Source organism: Trifolium pratense, linkage group LG1, assembly GCF_020283565.1.
Source record: "Trifolium pratense cultivar HEN17-A07 linkage group LG1, ARS_RC_1.1, whole genome shotgun sequence".
NCBI lineage: Eukaryota > Viridiplantae > Streptophyta > Magnoliopsida > Fabales > Fabaceae > Trifolium > Trifolium pratense.
Window position 1 is genome coordinate 3,728,877 of NC_060059.1, and position 16,804 is coordinate 3,745,680.

Below are 16,804 nucleotides of genomic sequence, written 5' to 3' on the forward strand. Positions count from 1 at the left end.
ACAAAACACTTTCTGATATTTATTTTTCCAGTAAAAATGAAAACAAAAAACCAAGTAAACAAACTACTATTTTCCAACGCATTCAATTATGATATATGCATATATGAATTATTTTCAATACTAATAGATGTATTTAATTATTTCTTTAATCTAAATATTTGTCTAATATTGAAATTGAAACTACAGACAATTGTTGCAAGTTTTTTCTGATCTAGTCAAACTATTCGCAAGCAAACAAGGAAAAAGGTGGAAACACAAAGACCGCAAATAACACGGTGTACAATATGCAAATTATTCAACTAGAGAATAATCTACCTCATATTTTAGATGTCTAAAATACCAATCACGCGGGAAGTAACCTGCTATTCCTGTTCCAACAAGATGAGCTGGAAGTGTAAAGTATTTTTGCAACTTTTTATCACCCCCTGAAAACACTTCCGGTAAATACAAACTATACTTTGTAGAATAAGAACCGACGGCATACATAGAGTTGCTCTCATATCCCCACATGTTCGCCTTGCTCAATGCATAACAGTGTTTTTCATCAGCATAAAATAGTGCAATGTCGCCCAAAGTTTCCATTTTGACATAATTCATGGTTGAGAAGTCTACCTTGTACACATTCCATATTTCCTTGCGCCATAACATAACCACTAAAAGTTGCTCATCACAATTAACCAACTTAATGTCGAAGCAAAATTCTACATCGGAAGTATTATTAAATTTTAGAAATTTAATATTTGCAGAATTCAAACAGAGTATCCCTATGTTGCCCGTGTTAGTGACAACATATATTATATTATGCAAAACCACAAAGTCAACAATCTTCTCTAGAATTCTCATTGTCGGCGAATAAGTAACCCAACCACAATTTCGAGATTGATAGACATGCAAACTCTCATTAAGTCTGCATAAAACCACCAAGACAAATTCCTCGGAGCATTTGTCAAAAGCAAGCAAGGCATAGTAACTAACAGGATTATAATGAAAGGTAATGGGATTGGTTACCTTCTTTGTTCTTGTAAATGGATTGATTAGCAAAAATGAGTTATTGGAATCCATCGTGATTAAATAACCGCTAGAAGACATAATATAAGGGTGGGGGTAGAAGTACTTCTTCGTCATATTTGAGCAATAAACTTTTTGGTCGGGTATGCTGATAAAGGAAAGTGATTCATTCCTATACGAAAGTTGAAGAAGTAATGGTTCTTGGGATGCCAAAAAACTTGTCCAATAAATTTTATGAAAAGCCCTCCAATTCTTGCACACACTGGAAAATTGAAAGTGGTCGTCAAGCTCTAGTGTTTTCGAAATGATATCAAGCGCATCCCAAGGAAGTTCACAGTTCTCTTCTACCTTCACCTTTTTTTGTGACAAGCAGTTCTCTTCTACCTTCACCTTTTCCCCTTTGTATCACAACAATCACAATGTTAGGTGATTTATAAACATATGTTTTTTTTTATTTATTTCTAAAACATAAGATATTTTATTGTTTATCTAATGAGCTTACAGCATATGGTAGAAACATGGCGAATAGGAAAAAAAAAATGAGCTGAATATAATGAGAAGGAGGATATATATATTTGTGTGTGTTAACCCTCTGCTTCCCGGGGGGAAGGGGGCCTAGTAGTAATTTGAAGTTCGACCGCGAGGTAAGTGAAACCTGGCCAAGAACCCAGGAATTGAACTCGGGGGTTCTCCCGATCGATCTATCCTTTGGTAAAGCTCATTAACCACTTGAGCCCAGAATGACTTAGATCCCAAGGAATTCGCTTATAATAGATCCTTTTTGACTAGACTAAATTATGGATCTTGTCTTTCGAGATTTGAACCCCTATTTTAATCCATCAATTTAGTTAGTGTGACAACTTAATCCGTCAATTAATTAGGACTCTATTACACTCAATCCAACAAAGAATGAACAATTTAAATATGGTAGATAGGAAAATAAACAAGAAATCATGGCATTACAGCATGTACATGGCGAATAGAAAAAGAAGAAAAAAAAACTGCAGAAAAGTATCAACATATATTATAATGAAATAAAGTACTAACCAGTGGTCTCAAGTTGAAAAGGAAGTGTGATTTGATGTTCCTTTGGCAGCAGAATACCATTGGTTTTGGGAGTGAAAGAGGCCATCGATTTGCACAGCGATTAAGAGTTTTCTCGAACCCTACAGAGTTTTGAGCAAACTGGATTGTTTGTTTTTTTTTTGGGACTAAATTTGTTGTTTTGTCGTGTTATATAGATAGATAGATTAGGATTCCGTCCGTTGTGACTTGTGAGTTGTGGTGAGTAAGAAACAAAAAAAGATTAGGATTTGATTATTTTATTTTTTATTTTAATAATGGGATTTGATTATAAAATAAAATAAGATATAAAATAAAATAATGAGATTTGATTATCTTATTTTTTATTTTATATTTTAATAATGGGATTTGATTATAAAATAAGATATAAAATAAAATAATGATAAAACATAATATAAACATGATATCATGTGTTTGGTGGACACACAATATATCATATTTTTTATACATATTGTGTACAACAATTATCATTTTTCTAGATTATCTTGTAATACTTTAAATTTTATAAACAAAATTTTAAATAAGTAATCAAATAATTTTATATAGTCTACTTTTAATTTAATATATTAAAATTGACTATCACAAAATTTATTAATTTATCCATAGTAGGATTAACCACATTTCAAGTTTTATACGGAGTATCCTTTATTGTAATTTCACTAAAAAAAATAAAAAAAATTGAAAGAATATAAGATAAATATAAAAATATAATGAATCTACACATAAAAATAGGAACAAAACAAAAAACAATACAAAATTATAGAAAATTTAGTCTATAAAAAAAGGAGTAAAATGAATATTAATGGGCATAGGAATAATAGGAACATTGAGTCAACAAAAAAAAAAATAGGAACATCTCCTACTAACTATATATTCTTTTTTATTGATGAAATATAAAATGTTAACATCTATTACCAATCTACCAAATATGATAATATTAAATAAATTATTCTATAAATAAAACAAAAAAATCGAATAATTAGTTTTTAAAAAAAAATTTCAAATAATTAGAACAGATTAATTATAATTTATTTAAAAATATATACGGGACAATAGTTTTATTAAAACAAATTTATTGATTTAATAAGTTTTACACGAAAGAAAATAATAATTTCACTTCTTCAAAAAAATAATAATTTCACTTGTATTTTAACAATATTTGAATTATTTATTCTAAATAAATTTTTTAACTTAATATAATTCTAAATAAAAGTCAATGCACGGGTCTCTAAACCAGTTTTAAATAAAAATCATTAGCAAATAGAAAAGTTAAAATATTAGTTAAAACATTTAGGCAAAATTACGTTGCAGGTCCTTTATCTTATTTTTTTTGTAACACTTTGGTCCTTTATCTTTTTTTTGTAACAATTTGGTCCTTTATCTTTTATTTGTAATACTTTGGTCCTTTATCTTTTTTATTTGTAACACTTTAGTCCTTTTTTTTGTAACATTTTGGTCCTTATCTTATTTATTTATAAAAAATAAAGGACCTAAATATTACAAATAAAAAATAATCAAGAACCATAGTGTTACAAAAAAAAAGATAAAGGACCAAAGTGTTACAAAAAAAAAGATAAAGGACCAAAGTGTTACAGAAAAATAAGATAAAGGACCTGCAGCTTAATTTTGCCAAACATTTATATGAATTATGATCAAATAAATAAATAGTATATGCAGTTTGATGAATATATATAAGTTTTTGTTGAATATATATAATTTGAATTGTGGAATAATTTTTTAATATTATTTCCAAATTTTGAGCACAAATAAATAGACTATGGGTCCATTTGTATAAACAGCTTATATGAAATGCTTATAGCATTAGAACTTTTTAATACGATAGCTTACTGGTTTTGGATATTCCCTCATTTTCATAAAGCCCGACCATGAACAGGTTATATCACTACCTTACATTACATGTGGAGAAACTGCTATCTCTTGGCGATCGGTTACAATGATTTGTTTCTATTGGAAAAAGGATAATTCGTAAGATGTCAATGTAGCCAAATCTGTATAATGTGTTGTTATGTTTCATGTAGCTGCTTTGTCCAGTCAAAATGTCCCCAATCTTTGGAAAAACTGGAAACAGCTTGCTTTTGCACCTCCAGTGCCTCGTACCTTTGACGTCTATACATGTCTTCCTCAGCCAAATGCAGCATGCCTCTAATGACATTCAAGCCAAGATTACTCTTAAACTGCTTTTCATCATCGACAACATGGACAAAACCTTTGTTTAGACCAAACTCTACATGAAAATATGGGAAGTCCTTGGGAATGGAGTTGCGCAACCCCTTTTCACTTGTATCAATGAGTCTTTTAGCATTGTGCTGGCTCCACTCATCTTCTGCTTCATCAATTGCCTGTGATTGAAGTCAATTTAGACACGATCAGTGAGTTTATGATTCGAAACACAATATAGAAACAAAACAGAAATGGAATACTGGATCGAATGAAAAGTGCGGTCAATAACAAATCATGAGTTACAACCCTTTTTTTTCACCAAAAGTGCCAGAATAACAATGATCTCAAGTGAAAACTAGGTAAACGGATCATAAAATAGAAACGTTTTTTTTAACAACCCTGTTCAGATTCTGTAGGTTTGCTTATAAATTTTAACCACATATGGCGCACTCAATAACATATAAAGTTTTACACCCAAAAATAAAATGAAATCATTTAAACTGGTAGAAACTAATGCAGTTTTATAAACAAGTGGTTAATTGTTCACTAAATGCAACTACTTTAACCGTAACTAATCAAACTGAACCAGTTTAAAAGCTCGGGAAAGTAAAAAAAAAACTCAACTTGGGTAGCATGTCAAACTAGCAAGCCACATGAATTATGAATTCCTAACAAGTCCTATCACCATCATCCCTGTCCTCGACTTATCTTCTAGTTTATTTTTTTTGGGTGGCGGGTAGGATGGATGTGTCAGGTTTAAGGTTCAACTGTCCATATCTAAACATGACAGCTGCAGTTTTAGGTTCCATCAAATCTCAAATAAGACGACCTCTTGCAATGAGTCAGGAGTACTGTACTCCATGGAGACAAAAAAATGAAGCAGCAGCAGTTTGGACTGTATAGTTAATTGCGGAGCAATGAAACAGGTAAGCTTCACCTTTTCAGTGTCAAATTTATGACTCACCGTCTCAAAGTTAAGACTTCTTGCAAGCCTAAACATTACTGTATGTGTGTTTCTAAAGATAAGACTTCTTGCAAAGTTTGGTGCCTTAAACCATCTGGTACATAGTTCCAGCATCTTTCCATAAGTATTTGATATTACCATGTAGAATGGTATGATACTCCAGCAATGGCTCAAGAAACTAAGAAAGGAACATTAATAATGTTTTCATGCTGGCTTTTAGAACACAACGTAGTGACACCGCTATGTGCAGCCTAATAGATGAATAGCTCATTTCAAGATGCATAAATGAAAAGCACTGATTCTGGAAGAGAGACAGAGATGAGCAATACAGAATATAACAATATTTGACATCTGACCTTTTTAAAGTATAAAGGAGCCTCATTAGCAATATCTTTGGGTAAAGGAATGCACTCAATCATACAATGGCGCCGTTGCTGAGCCAATCCCATCACAGTTTCAAGAAACACCGCTTCCTTATCTTGCTTTGCAAACATCATAATAAGACATTTTTTGAAATTTCTAATTTCTACCCACACATTATCCTCCACGGTTCTCGTAGCTGATTCATGTTGTCATATTAAGAATAAGACAACAAGCAAATTAAGAGTCTATGAAATAAAAATAATAAAGTTCCGTATGACACAATTTCAAACATAATTAAATTCATATCACCTTTATACAACTGAATTACTTAAGGTTACTTCCAAACATGCAATAATATTACAAGTCACCATGCAATTTAACCGATTTCAATAAGGCATCAAATTCATTTAGTTCCTCGTTACTATTACCTACTTATATTGCAGGGATTGTGTTCAATAAAAACAAGCTCGTGATTTTTTTTTCAAGTGACTTCAACTCTTCCAGAAACACTAATAGTAGTAGAAATTAAACTCACGTGAATGGGTAGAATACAGCAATGACCGGGTACCAAGGGCTGCCGCTGTGGCAACATAAGATATGTGAAATTTGCAATAGACACCACAAGATGCATAGGCCGATTTGGATTCTCTAGACAAAAGAGGCAACGTTCTTTCTGGGTCAAGAATCGATTTGCATTTGTCTTTTTTTGGATATTTTTGGGGTCTTCACCCCCTTGTTTCTTTCTACTCTTTCTGCTTGGACCATCTTCAAAGTCATATTCATCGTCTGCCTGAGTAGAAACTTTAAACTGCTTGTTCTGCATTATATTGCGAGCAAGATGCATATCGGCATCATCCTCTCCTTTCTTCTGTTCAACAGATATCCTCTGCATAGCATACCTTGAATAAAGTAAAATGTCACCGTTGAAATGATAGGAAAGGTGAAATTTTATGCATAAAGTTTTAGAAACCAGTACTATTGATGCAACACACCAAACATGTTTATGAACAAAGAAATATAAACAAAAAGACAAAGACAATAAGTGACACTATGTTTTTTTGCAATACAAGAAATCCATCTTATCCACAATGTGTTCACATCCGAAATACATGAAACAGATGTGTATGGGATTAAGGAGAACAAAAAACAGACAGAATTCCAAGATAGAAAAATACCTTTTAGAACTTCCCTCAGTTTTTGATCTAATTGCAAGATCTTGATTTCCTTGTATTGTGTTTATAACCTTTGCTTCTTCCTGCCCACCAGAACAATAATGGAAAGCGCACAACTTAATCAAAACAATCATTAAACTAGAAGGATATGTTTTTTAGACAGTATACTAAGAGACAAACAGAGCCTAGAGAAGAATGCATACTCTCCCATCTTATGGCGATCTCGCGCGCGATGATGAGACCACTGATGCTGATCGTTTGATAAATGATGTCTAGGAGGAGTGATCGATTGAGACCTGTAGTGCCTTCTCTGTCATATCCTGTTATAACCTCCATCGACCTGTCTTAGCTCTTTCCGACGTCTATGCCTCACCTCAGTCCATTCTCCACCATCGTTCAGTTCTACCCCCGTATGTGCCTTACTTCCGATGAAAGCGGTGACCGATACGGCCGCCCTAGGTTTGCCCTAGGAGTGGCCCCTCTCTCTCTCTCTCAATACAGACAATTTTTTTTTATATTGTGAATTTTTTTTTGTTTTCACAATATAAAAATTTTTAAATTTTCCGCTAGATCTTATCCAATCCATACAGACAATTGGTAACCTAGGAATGGTAAGTACAATACATACAGACAAAATTATATTTATATAAAGCTTAGCTTTTTTCATTCTAATACACTATGTAACTCTATAAGAGACTCCAACACCTTCCTCCTAGCTTCCTTTCATCTAGCAGAAAGTTCATCCATTATTGTATCATGTGGTGGAGACACTCCATACGAAAAGGCTCTTTGACCAAATAAACCAAAAAGTACCTAGTACCTGCAGCAAAACAATTCCAACAAGTCAAATTTCTTCTCACGTCTTCATTGTTATATCATGTGACGCGTTGCCACATCATTTAATGATTGTGACACATCATGTGTTTTTAATTACCATACACGATGTGTCGGTATATTATTGGACGCGTGTGTGAAATAACTTTAGACTGGCGGTGCATATAAATTAAATTCTTAAAAAATTACCATAACTAACTATTAATTTAAAAATTATCAAAAAAATAAAACTTCATCTTTTTATAAAAATTTATAATGTAGTATTTTGAAAGTATAATGATATGAAAAACAATGTTTTTAAAGGTAACTTAAAAGGAGAAAACTTAGGTCAAGTACCATACATCCTTTTGGTCTTGTTCTCCACTTAAAATTTGACACATCAACAATTTTAATTTTTACCATACATCCTATGTGTCCACTTTAAATTGTTGATGTGTCAAATTTTAAGTGGAGAACAAGACCAAAAGGATGTATGGTACTTGACCTAAGTTTTCTCCAATTTAAAAGCATATATATGAAAAAGCAATCTTTTTTGAAAAATGGAAAGAAAAAAAATGCAAGCTGCAGGAGTTGAACCCACAACCTCTCCACACCAAAAGCAATTTACAACCAATTAAGCCATGTGTTTCAGTCACAATTATGACGCGCAAACAAATATATATACTATACACTTTTAATTTTATTAAAATACTATGGGTGATATAGTAATTTCCTATTTTTTGGGTTGGGCGCCATGCCACCCCTAGCTCCGCTACTGCATGTGACACAACCCTAAATAGTCACTTAATAAAAAACAAACCACTATGATCACAAATCTCACTTAAGTCCCAAATGTTACTCTATTAGTTATTATATCTACCTAATCTAACAAAACCACTATGATCTAGATAGAAATTTTTAATACACAAAAGTCAAGCACAAGGTTCAACGAAACAATACCAAAAGAATATGTGTTGGCCACGTAAACAGGGATCGAGCAGCCATAATCTAACAGTTCAAATTTGTCCCTGACATGAAAATTAAGTACCACCAAAGATTAATTATGACATTTCTACTTCCTTAATAACAAATGTAATAATTAATGGGAACTCTCGTAAATAAAAATAAAACCATTGAATTTCAATTAGATATGCATTTTAGTTAGTAATATGGTCTAAGAAAATCTATGTTGGAAAAAAAAAAGCTAACCATTTGCAACTCAAAGTAAAGCTTTAATGAATGCTTCAGTTTAAGCCGAAGAGCTCCCGACGGGATGAACTTGACCTCTGCACAAACAGAAAGTAACACAAGCAATTAAGTTAACCTTCAAATCATGTTCTAAATCAAATACCAAAGGATAAACAGCTTATGCAAAAAATGTACACATCGAAGCAAAAAACATCACCAAATCAGATTTGAATGAATAAAATAAAAGAGATCGAGAAAGAGAGAGAAACAAACTTGTCTTGAACATGACGCAGTGTTAGACGATATTCATGCTCGCACTGACTCAGCATCAGGTCATTTGATCTAAATGTATTCAAGAAGACATTTATAAGATTTTTCCCACCATATATACTTCTTTAGATCTGCATATTAACAAATCAGCGAGTCTTAGGCAAGAGTACTATGCACCCAATTAGTGACAGTTATGGTTCTACCAACAATAGCCATACTTTCAGCACAATACAATTATGATGGTTCAAAGATGCATATAGGAAATTTAATTGAAGATAAATATGGCATGTTAGTGACAGTTGAAAAACATATAAGAGTCTTAGCTTAGCTCAATTGGCACAATATAAGTCACTATAGAGACTATTTGATACATAACTATAGGAACATAAAAAAAGTTCTCTTTACAGAAACATAGCATCCCCCACACAAATTAATTCATAGACCTCATTTATAGAAACATAGCAGAAATAATTTCTGCACACATAAATAGGAAAAGGACGAGAACTGACATGGGAATACATTAATGTTTAGCTTTTACAATTAAAACTAATTGTTTTGACCTCGTGATATACTAAAAAGTTTAGCCTATGCTGAAGTTTCATTAACTTGAAAGAAAAGCCTACACCACTTACTCCTCACCAAAGAACAACACTAACACACAAGCCAAACGAAATAGAAAATAACCAGCACCAGACCATGACATCGTTTGCTAACACAACCCAAATCAATGCACTCACAATTTAGAACAAGAGAGTCTGCTAGCTCTCTATAGCCCCAGCCACTCTGATTTATGCAGTTGAAAAATGCAAAATTCGCAAAAGTGTAGTAAAATTGTCCATCATTAAAAGCTATTCTAATATATTATTATACACAGTCCGTGAATATGAAATCTAAATTCAACCATGGGGTGGTATAGATAATAAACTCTCTGCAGATTTCTTCATAAGTCATAACATTTGAGACAATGAACTCTCAGCACTCAAATCCAAGGCCAGCCTATAGCTTAGGATACACAAAGGCTAATTGTACATAAACAACGAAACATACAAACATTTGCAAAAATTCAGCATCATTATATTTTTCTCTAAATCTATGCAGCTACATATCAAAGTTTTTATGCAGAAATTCAAATGTAATCTGAAGGCTCGGGAGCCTGGACAGCTGCTGTCATTTTTTGTCTCCTATAACACCAATAATCTGCTAACCAGATTAGCACACACATAAGGTGATAACATCCAAAGTCACATGTAATATATTTGGAAGAAACTCAAACACACTCCAACTCATACAAACACACTCCAATCAAACTCATAATATGAACAAACTCCTAATTCTTTACACATGCAATAATCCTAACTTTGTTGGACAGGGTAGAGCTTCACAAATATGCTATCTTGTTGCAGAGAAAATGGAATTCAACTTGAAAGAATTGTAGGATGTATTGCTCAGTTAATTCTAGAACTATCCCCCGTACTCACAGATTATGCAGGTTATTATAGTTGGAATATTTAAAATTATGCGATGTGCATTGTGCAAGTTTCTTTTATTCCATATCGATACAAAGGATTATAAAAGGACAAACTGCATAATCTATAACAAAAACTTTGAAGGATAAAAAGTTTCCTTTGTGGATAAAAGACTTACCATAATCATAGAGCCACCAAACAAGTTTCAGTCCTTAAAAGTATACAGTCCCTGAAAATGCAAATTCTTCTAGATTGTTTGATTTAATTTCCAACAATATCACTACCAATTATTGACACAAAATACAGATCCAAATCAACTTCATATGCACCAGTAACAATAAAAAAAAAAAAATAAATAAATAAATAAAAAATAAACAACTGTAGGAAGAAAACTGAAAGAGCAAGTATTCCACACAACTTTATCATGCTTAAAACCAATTTGGACCTTAAATGAGTTTTACAAGTAATTAAGCATTTAGAATAGTTGGGTCTTGACATGGATCCAGATCCTCACACATCATAAATTAGAATACACACGCCAAAAGCAAAAACTACATATATATCAAACCATGAAATGAAATCAATGCATGGATTAAATAATCTTCATGATGTCGCACACATATCTGAAACTTGAAGAGTGTGTGAGACAATGTCTGAAATATGAAAGCACCAATGTCTGAAACAAGGAGGTGAGTTAACGGCAAACAATACACCTTGTATCAGAACACTAAGGAGTATGCATTGTATTAGAAAGAATCAAAGAAGCAACATGAGTAAAAACATTAACAAATCAGAAGCTTAATTCAGTTTGATATTAAGGGCCTGTTTGTTTCAGCTTTAAAAAAAATGGATTTTTTCTTTGTATTTTTGAAAATGGATTTTGTAAAACCGTTTTTCAAAATATTACAAGTTTTTTTATATTCATTTTTCCTAAATTCAAACACTAATTTTGACATCATATAACATAAACACACATTATTGAAGATCAAAACATAGTCAAAATCATAATTTTTTGAAAAAATTGTATTTCAAAAATGATTTTTATGAAAATCTATTTGAAATAGCTTCAAAATTAAATGATTTTTCGAAATTTTGATATCCAAAAAATGTTTCAATAAAATCATCAAATACCTAAAATAACATTTTAAGAATAACTATTCAAATCAAATTTTCATTTGAAGCTTTTATAAAAAATTTCTTTGTAAATTTTTTTTACTCAAAATTATTTATCACTACAAGGATCTATTTTGAAAAAATCTATAACAAACAGGCCCTAAATTATTACAGAAACTAGGAATCACTATGCTATGGCTTGGCTTTGGCTAAACCAATTTAAACCTAATTACCAAATCTTGCATCTTTAAACTTAGGAATCACTCTTCCACACTTCTGAATCTTGTTTTAAAGATCATATGCCATGTCTACCGTAAGATGACAAACCCGTTACCCTTTTCTTTCATTCATTCACGCCATTTGTGTTAAAAAAAAATATATGGACTCTTGAATTAGGTATTTTTGTTACCCTAAAGATAAGCATAACTTTGATCAGCCAAATATCTAATAATTAAAAGCCTTATAGAGTAAGCAACTACCCACCTTCCACATTGGAAGAAGGTTTAAGCACAAAATCAAACACCAAAATTTTCCCAAAGATCCGAATCCGAATGTTTGTAAAAAAAAAAAAAGAAGCGAAATACAGAGAGTAAAACGACAATCCACAACCCTAATTGTAAGAAAATCAAACAACAACACCACCATCTAAAACACTAAATAAAAAAGGAAGAGCCATCAAATTAGGGATTGAAAAATGATGGTGAGAATGACCTGAGATTTGTTCTTGGCACTGTTATGTTGCTCGTCGTGTGTAGAGCTTCTCGATGTAAGCAGCAACTTAGGAAGGGAACCGTTCAATTTGTTGCGAAGCAGATCGAAGAAGGAAGGATGTGGAGAAGCAGACAGAGACACACAGAGGCGGGAAGAGATGAGTTCTTATGTGAACTCTCACCTAAAATTTGAGTGTTCAAAAAGAATAGTGACACTTTTTTAAAAAGACTATAGTTGACTCTTTCAGTGGACACTTTTTTTAAAAATTAATATTTAAAAACTTGTTATATAATATTGTTAAAATATAAGCAAAATTATTGTGTTAGTTATTTCTTGTAATTATTCAATTTATAATGTTTTAATGACAAATAATGGTCTCGTGTATATTTTTAATCAAAAATAATATATTATAAAAATATTTAGGGTAATTTAGTAAGTTTGATACTAATTATGGGTCCGTTTGGCCCAGCTTTTTTTGAGCTTATGCAATATAAATTAAGTTTTATGTTATTTTATAAGTTAACACCAGTGAAAATTGTAATTTTATAAGTTATTTTATCATAAACTACCTTGACAAACTTATAATAATATATAAAAATTGCATAAACTCTAAATAAGAGGAAAAAAAGTCAGGTCAAACGATACCTAACTTTATGATATTATTATTAATTATTGTTTTCCCCCTATTTTTATATATAGATATGTTTTGTTCCTATCTATAATTTATTTATTTTTTATTTTTAAGCCTATCATCTTGTTTTAGTGACAAATAATGGTCCCGTGTATATTTTTAATCAAAAATAATATATTATAGAAATGTTTAGGGTAATTTAGTAAGTTTGATACTAATTAACTTTATGATATTATCGTTAATTATTGTTTTTTTTTTTCCTATTTTTATGTATAGATTGTTATGTTTTGTTCCTATATATAATCTATTTTGTTCTTATTTTTAAGCCTATCATCTTTCTATATTTTTTTAATATTTATTTAGTCAATTTTTCTATATTTTTTTACTGAAATTACAATGAAGGATATAAAACTTGCAACGTGGTTAAAAATAATAAAGATAAATTAGCAACTTTGGTGGTAATCGATTTTAATATATTAGTAATAGATAGTTGACTCTTCAAAGAATTAAGTAACACCTTTTTATTTTATAATTAAATAGAATACTGATTTTATTTTATTTGGTCTCTAAATTTCACTATTTTAAAACTAAACATTTTGGTCACTAATTCGGTCTTTAAAGTGACAAAAAAAATACTAAATCGGTCTTTAAACGCGAGATTTCTAGCTACTAGTATATATTAATTAATCCATTTACAATAATAAAGAAGGTAACCGATACATGTGAATTTAATTTTTATGGTTACGATAACCATGCCTTGTTTGCTTTTGGTAAATGCTATGAGGAATTTGTCTTGGTGGTTTTATAGGAATATTTTATGAGTTTGCATGTCTATCGATCTCAAAATCGTGAATGGGTTACTTATTCAACAATGGAAAATCTAGGGAAGGTTAATGACTTTGTGGTTTTGCATGATAAGATATATGTTGTCACTATGAAGGCCAACATATGGGTATCCAACTTGAATTATACAAATATCAAATTTCTAAAATTGAACAGCTAGCACTCCTGACTATATATCATTATTACGCTTTAAGCTTAAGTTGGTTAATTGTGATGCACAACTTTTAGTGACATTGCATTATTTTATGCTAAAGACAAACACTTTTATGCATTGAGCAATCCGAACATGTGGGAATATGATAGCAACTCTGTATATGTGGTCGGTCCTTTATCTACAAAACATAGTGTGCATTCAAGGGATGATAAAAAATTGCATAAAGACATTATGCTACCAGCTCCTCTAGGACCAGGTCCCTTCATCAACCTGGATTGGTATTTTAGACATGTACAATATGAGGTAAATTATTCTCCAGTAGGTTAAATGGCACCCACCGGATGCTAATTGGATATGTCTTCATAGTGATGGAGCAATGAAAAATGACATCGCTGGTTGTGGTGGAGTATTGAGAGATCAAGCAGGTACATGGATTATGGGATTTGCGAAGCATGTAGGAAATGCAACTGCTTATATAGCAGAGCTCTGGGGTGTTTATGAAGGTTTGAAACTAGCTCGACGTAGAGGTTTTGAAAGGGTGGAACTACGTATAGACTCTATGGTGGTGGTGCGAAGTATCCAAGGTCAAAAGGTAGGTAGTGTTGCAGGTAGGTGTCTCCTTAACCGCATTCAGACGCTGATGAATGGAGATTGGCAGGTTAATTAAGGTCAATCATGTTTATCGAGAAGCTGATAAAGTTGCAGATGCTTTGGCCACTATGGGGTGTTCATTGAAAGAGACTAGAGTTTTAGAAGAACCGTCATTTGATCTTGAGCAATTGTGCTTAGCTGATGTATTGGGAGTATCTACTCCTCATGTTATTTCTATGTAATTCGTTTTTGGCTTAGGCCCTTTCTATTGAAAAAAAAAACTATTCTCCGGTATATATTGTGCGCCGGGTTACTTACTGGTATTTGTGTTCCACTTATTTCTTGTGATTGTTCGCTAATAATTTGACTAGACTATGAAAACCTTGCAATGGTTTATGGAGTTTCAATATTAGACAAGTACTAGTATAACTTACATATATTCAATAAAAAATATTATTATTTTACATATTTATAGTTTTATTTGTTAAATTTAAATTGTTTTGAAATTTAATTTTTTGTGGATTAATAGTAGTTGTATAGAGCAAAATTAATAAACATTGTAAATTTTATGGATACTTAAATGTGAAAATAGTACATGTACACTTATAAATTAATTGGCTAAATTGCATTTTTGGCCCCCTAAGTTTCAGAAAGTTGCAATTTTGGTCCCCTATATTTCAAAATAGCACTTTTGGCCCCCCATATTTACTCTCTTTTGCAAAAGGTCAATTTGACCAAGTCAATGCTGATGTGGCAAGTCACTTAAGTGACTCAGCTGCCACATCCGTTTTTTTTATATACTTTTTCCATCTATCTAATAATTTTTAAAAAAAGAAAAAGGAATGGAAGTGATGAGATCTATCTGAAATTTATCTTTAAGGTGATCTTCACTCTCAATATTGTTGGATTCCATCTACTGCTTTGAGCAAAGAAGATTCCTTCTTCAGTGACATAGGAGGTGCCACCACCTCTTTACTCAATCAACATCTTTCTGCTTCTCTGATTCCTTCTTCAAAACCTTACCATCCACCACCGTTGTTTGCTCTCTGGATTAACTTGCTCCGGCGAAGTCTGTACGGGAGCCAAATTAGCTGAATTTTCATGTATCTTATCTGAATTTAATGAATAAGTTTCAATCTTTCAAGAGTGATCACTCTCGGCCTTCTAAATCGAACACTGAAAATCGTTGGATTTTCATCCTCATGCTTCACCGGTCTTGGTCTTTTCCTCTTTGGTGCTGCAAAATCATCAAACCAGAATAAAATTAATTTCAATAATGAGTATGAAAAAGTGGATATTACTGAGAATTAAGATTATGATAAAGAACAAACCAATTGTACAAATTGGAGTAGCGGAAGAACTTGAATTTTGAGGCGGTGAAGAAATCCTTGACTTTGCAACACTAGCAGAAGATATCCTTGACTTCTTCCATTCCATTTTTTTTTGTTTTTATTTTATTTATTTTATTTTAAATATTAGATGGCAAAATTAAAAGCTGATGTGGCAGCTGAATCACTTAAGTGACTTGCTACATCAGCATTGACTTGGTCAAAATTGACTTTTTGCAAAAGGGGATAAACATAAGGGGCCAAAAGTGTTATTTTGAAATATAAGGGGCCAGAATTGCAACTTTCTAAAACTTAGGAGACCAAAAGTGCAATTTAGCCAAATTAATTTTACACTATAATTTAATGACTACCGAATCACCTAATACATTCAACTTTAATTGTATGATGACATAGATAATTATTTTATGGACAAAACTTACATGCATTTCCATACATGCATTTCTTACTTTTCCACTCACAAAGAGGTGGTTATTTGTGTTTTTTCATTTTGAAAAAATAAAAGAAAATTATTTTTTAATAAAAAAAACTACCTCTTTGTGAGAGGAAAAGTAAGAAATGCATGTATGGAAATGCATGTAAGTTTTGTCCTTATTTTATTAATATTGAATGTTAGTGTAAAATTAATTTACAATAACAAAACATATTCATTAAATTATACTAAAATAACAATCTTTTATTTATTTATTTATTTATTTATTTATTTATTTATTTATTTACTAATAAAAGGAAGGTTGAGTTGCTCATAAGCAAATATTTTGATGATGTGGCATATCTAAATGAACTCCAACTCTCTATTATCTTTTGATTGAAATTTAATCCACTAAATCCACATATATAATATATGCTCCTTCAACTTTTGTAGAAAAAATAAATGCAAAAAAAAAAGATATATACGTTCCTTCAA

The 16,804-nt window shown here is 31.5% G+C and overlaps 3 protein-coding genes across 5 annotated transcripts; 1 reads left to right on the top strand and 2 right to left on the bottom strand.

The window, feature by feature from the left end:
• Positions 1-111: 111 nt before the first annotated feature.
• Positions 112-2,198, bottom strand: LOC123902794. 2 transcript variants are annotated; one of them, XM_045952589.1, is made up of 3 exons: positions 2,056-2,198; positions 1,009-1,406; positions 772-907 (listed from the first exon to the last, which is right to left on the bottom strand). In XM_045952589.1, the coding sequence occupies exons 1-3, from the start codon at positions 2,138-2,140 to the stop codon at positions 902-904; spliced, it is 489 nt and encodes a 162-aa protein (XP_045808545.1). In that variant the 5' UTR covers positions 2,141-2,198; the 3' UTR covers positions 772-901. The 2 variants fall into 2 exon arrangements, with proteins under 2 accessions (XP_045808544.1, XP_045808545.1); XM_045952588.1 differs by having other exon boundaries at positions 112-1,406.
• Positions 2,199-3,813: 1,615 nt separating this feature from the next.
• Positions 3,814-12,503, bottom strand: LOC123902795 (CWF19-like protein 2). Of its 2 annotated transcripts, XM_045952590.1 has the most exons (10): positions 12,333-12,503; positions 10,687-10,737; positions 9,046-9,173; positions 8,794-8,870; positions 8,545-8,612; positions 6,975-7,591; positions 6,775-6,854; positions 6,135-6,498; positions 5,593-5,805; positions 3,814-4,451 (listed from the first exon to the last, which is right to left on the bottom strand). In XM_045952590.1, the coding sequence occupies exons 8-10, from the start codon at positions 6,489-6,491 to the stop codon at positions 4,116-4,118; spliced, it is 906 nt and encodes a 301-aa protein (XP_045808546.1). In that variant the 5' UTR covers positions 6,492-6,498; positions 6,775-6,854; positions 6,975-7,591; positions 8,545-8,612; positions 8,794-8,870; positions 9,046-9,173; positions 10,687-10,737; positions 12,333-12,503; the 3' UTR covers positions 3,814-4,115. The 2 variants fall into 2 exon arrangements, with proteins under 2 accessions (XP_045808546.1, XP_045808548.1); XM_045952592.1 differs by lacking the exon at positions 12,333-12,503 and having other exon boundaries at positions 6,135-6,485; positions 10,687-10,843.
• Positions 12,504-13,834: 1,331 nt separating this feature from the next.
• On the top strand, positions 13,835-14,793 carry LOC123911572. The gene is made up of 3 exons (XM_045963026.1): positions 13,835-13,915; positions 14,283-14,568; positions 14,651-14,793. The coding sequence occupies exons 1-3, from the start codon at positions 13,835-13,837 to the stop codon at positions 14,791-14,793; spliced, it is 510 nt and encodes a 169-aa protein (XP_045818982.1).
• The last annotated feature ends 2,011 nt before the right edge of the window (positions 14,794-16,804 follow it).

What these genes read in the sequence shown, in the direction of transcription:
- LOC123902794 (XM_045952588.1), bottom strand. Translation starts at nt 2,140, where the DNA reads ATGGCCTCTTTCACTCCCAAAACCAATGGTATTCTGCTGCCAAAGGAA. An exon ending in TTTTCAACTTGAGACCACTG is followed by an intron (nt 1,407 to 2,055) that starts GTTAGTACTTTA and finishes TGTGATACAAAG; the next exon opens with GGGAAAAGGTGAAGGTAGAA.
- LOC123902795 (XM_045952590.1), bottom strand. Translation starts at nt 6,491, where the DNA reads ATGCAGAGGATATCTGTTGAACAGAAGAAAGGAGAGGATGATGCCGAT. An exon ending in GCTGTATTCTACCCATTCAC is followed by an intron (nt 5,806 to 6,134) that starts GTGAGTTTAATT and finishes TTAATATGACAA; the next exon opens with CATGAATCAGCTACGAGAAC. An exon ending in CTCCTTTATACTTTAAAAAG is followed by an intron (nt 4,452 to 5,592) that starts GTCAGATGTCAA and finishes CTTCAATCACAG; the next exon opens with GCAATTGATGAAGCAGAAGA.
- LOC123911572 (XM_045963026.1), top strand. Translation starts at nt 13,835, where the DNA reads ATGGAAAATCTAGGGAAGGTTAATGACTTTGTGGTTTTGCATGATAAG. An exon ending in CTATGAAGGCCAACATATGG is followed by an intron (nt 13,916 to 14,282) that starts GTATCCAACTTG and finishes ATTCTCCAGTAG; the next exon opens with GTTAAATGGCACCCACCGGA. An exon ending in AAAGGTAGGTAGTGTTGCAG is followed by an intron (nt 14,569 to 14,650) that starts GTAGGTGTCTCC and finishes TTTATCGAGAAG; the next exon opens with CTGATAAAGTTGCAGATGCT.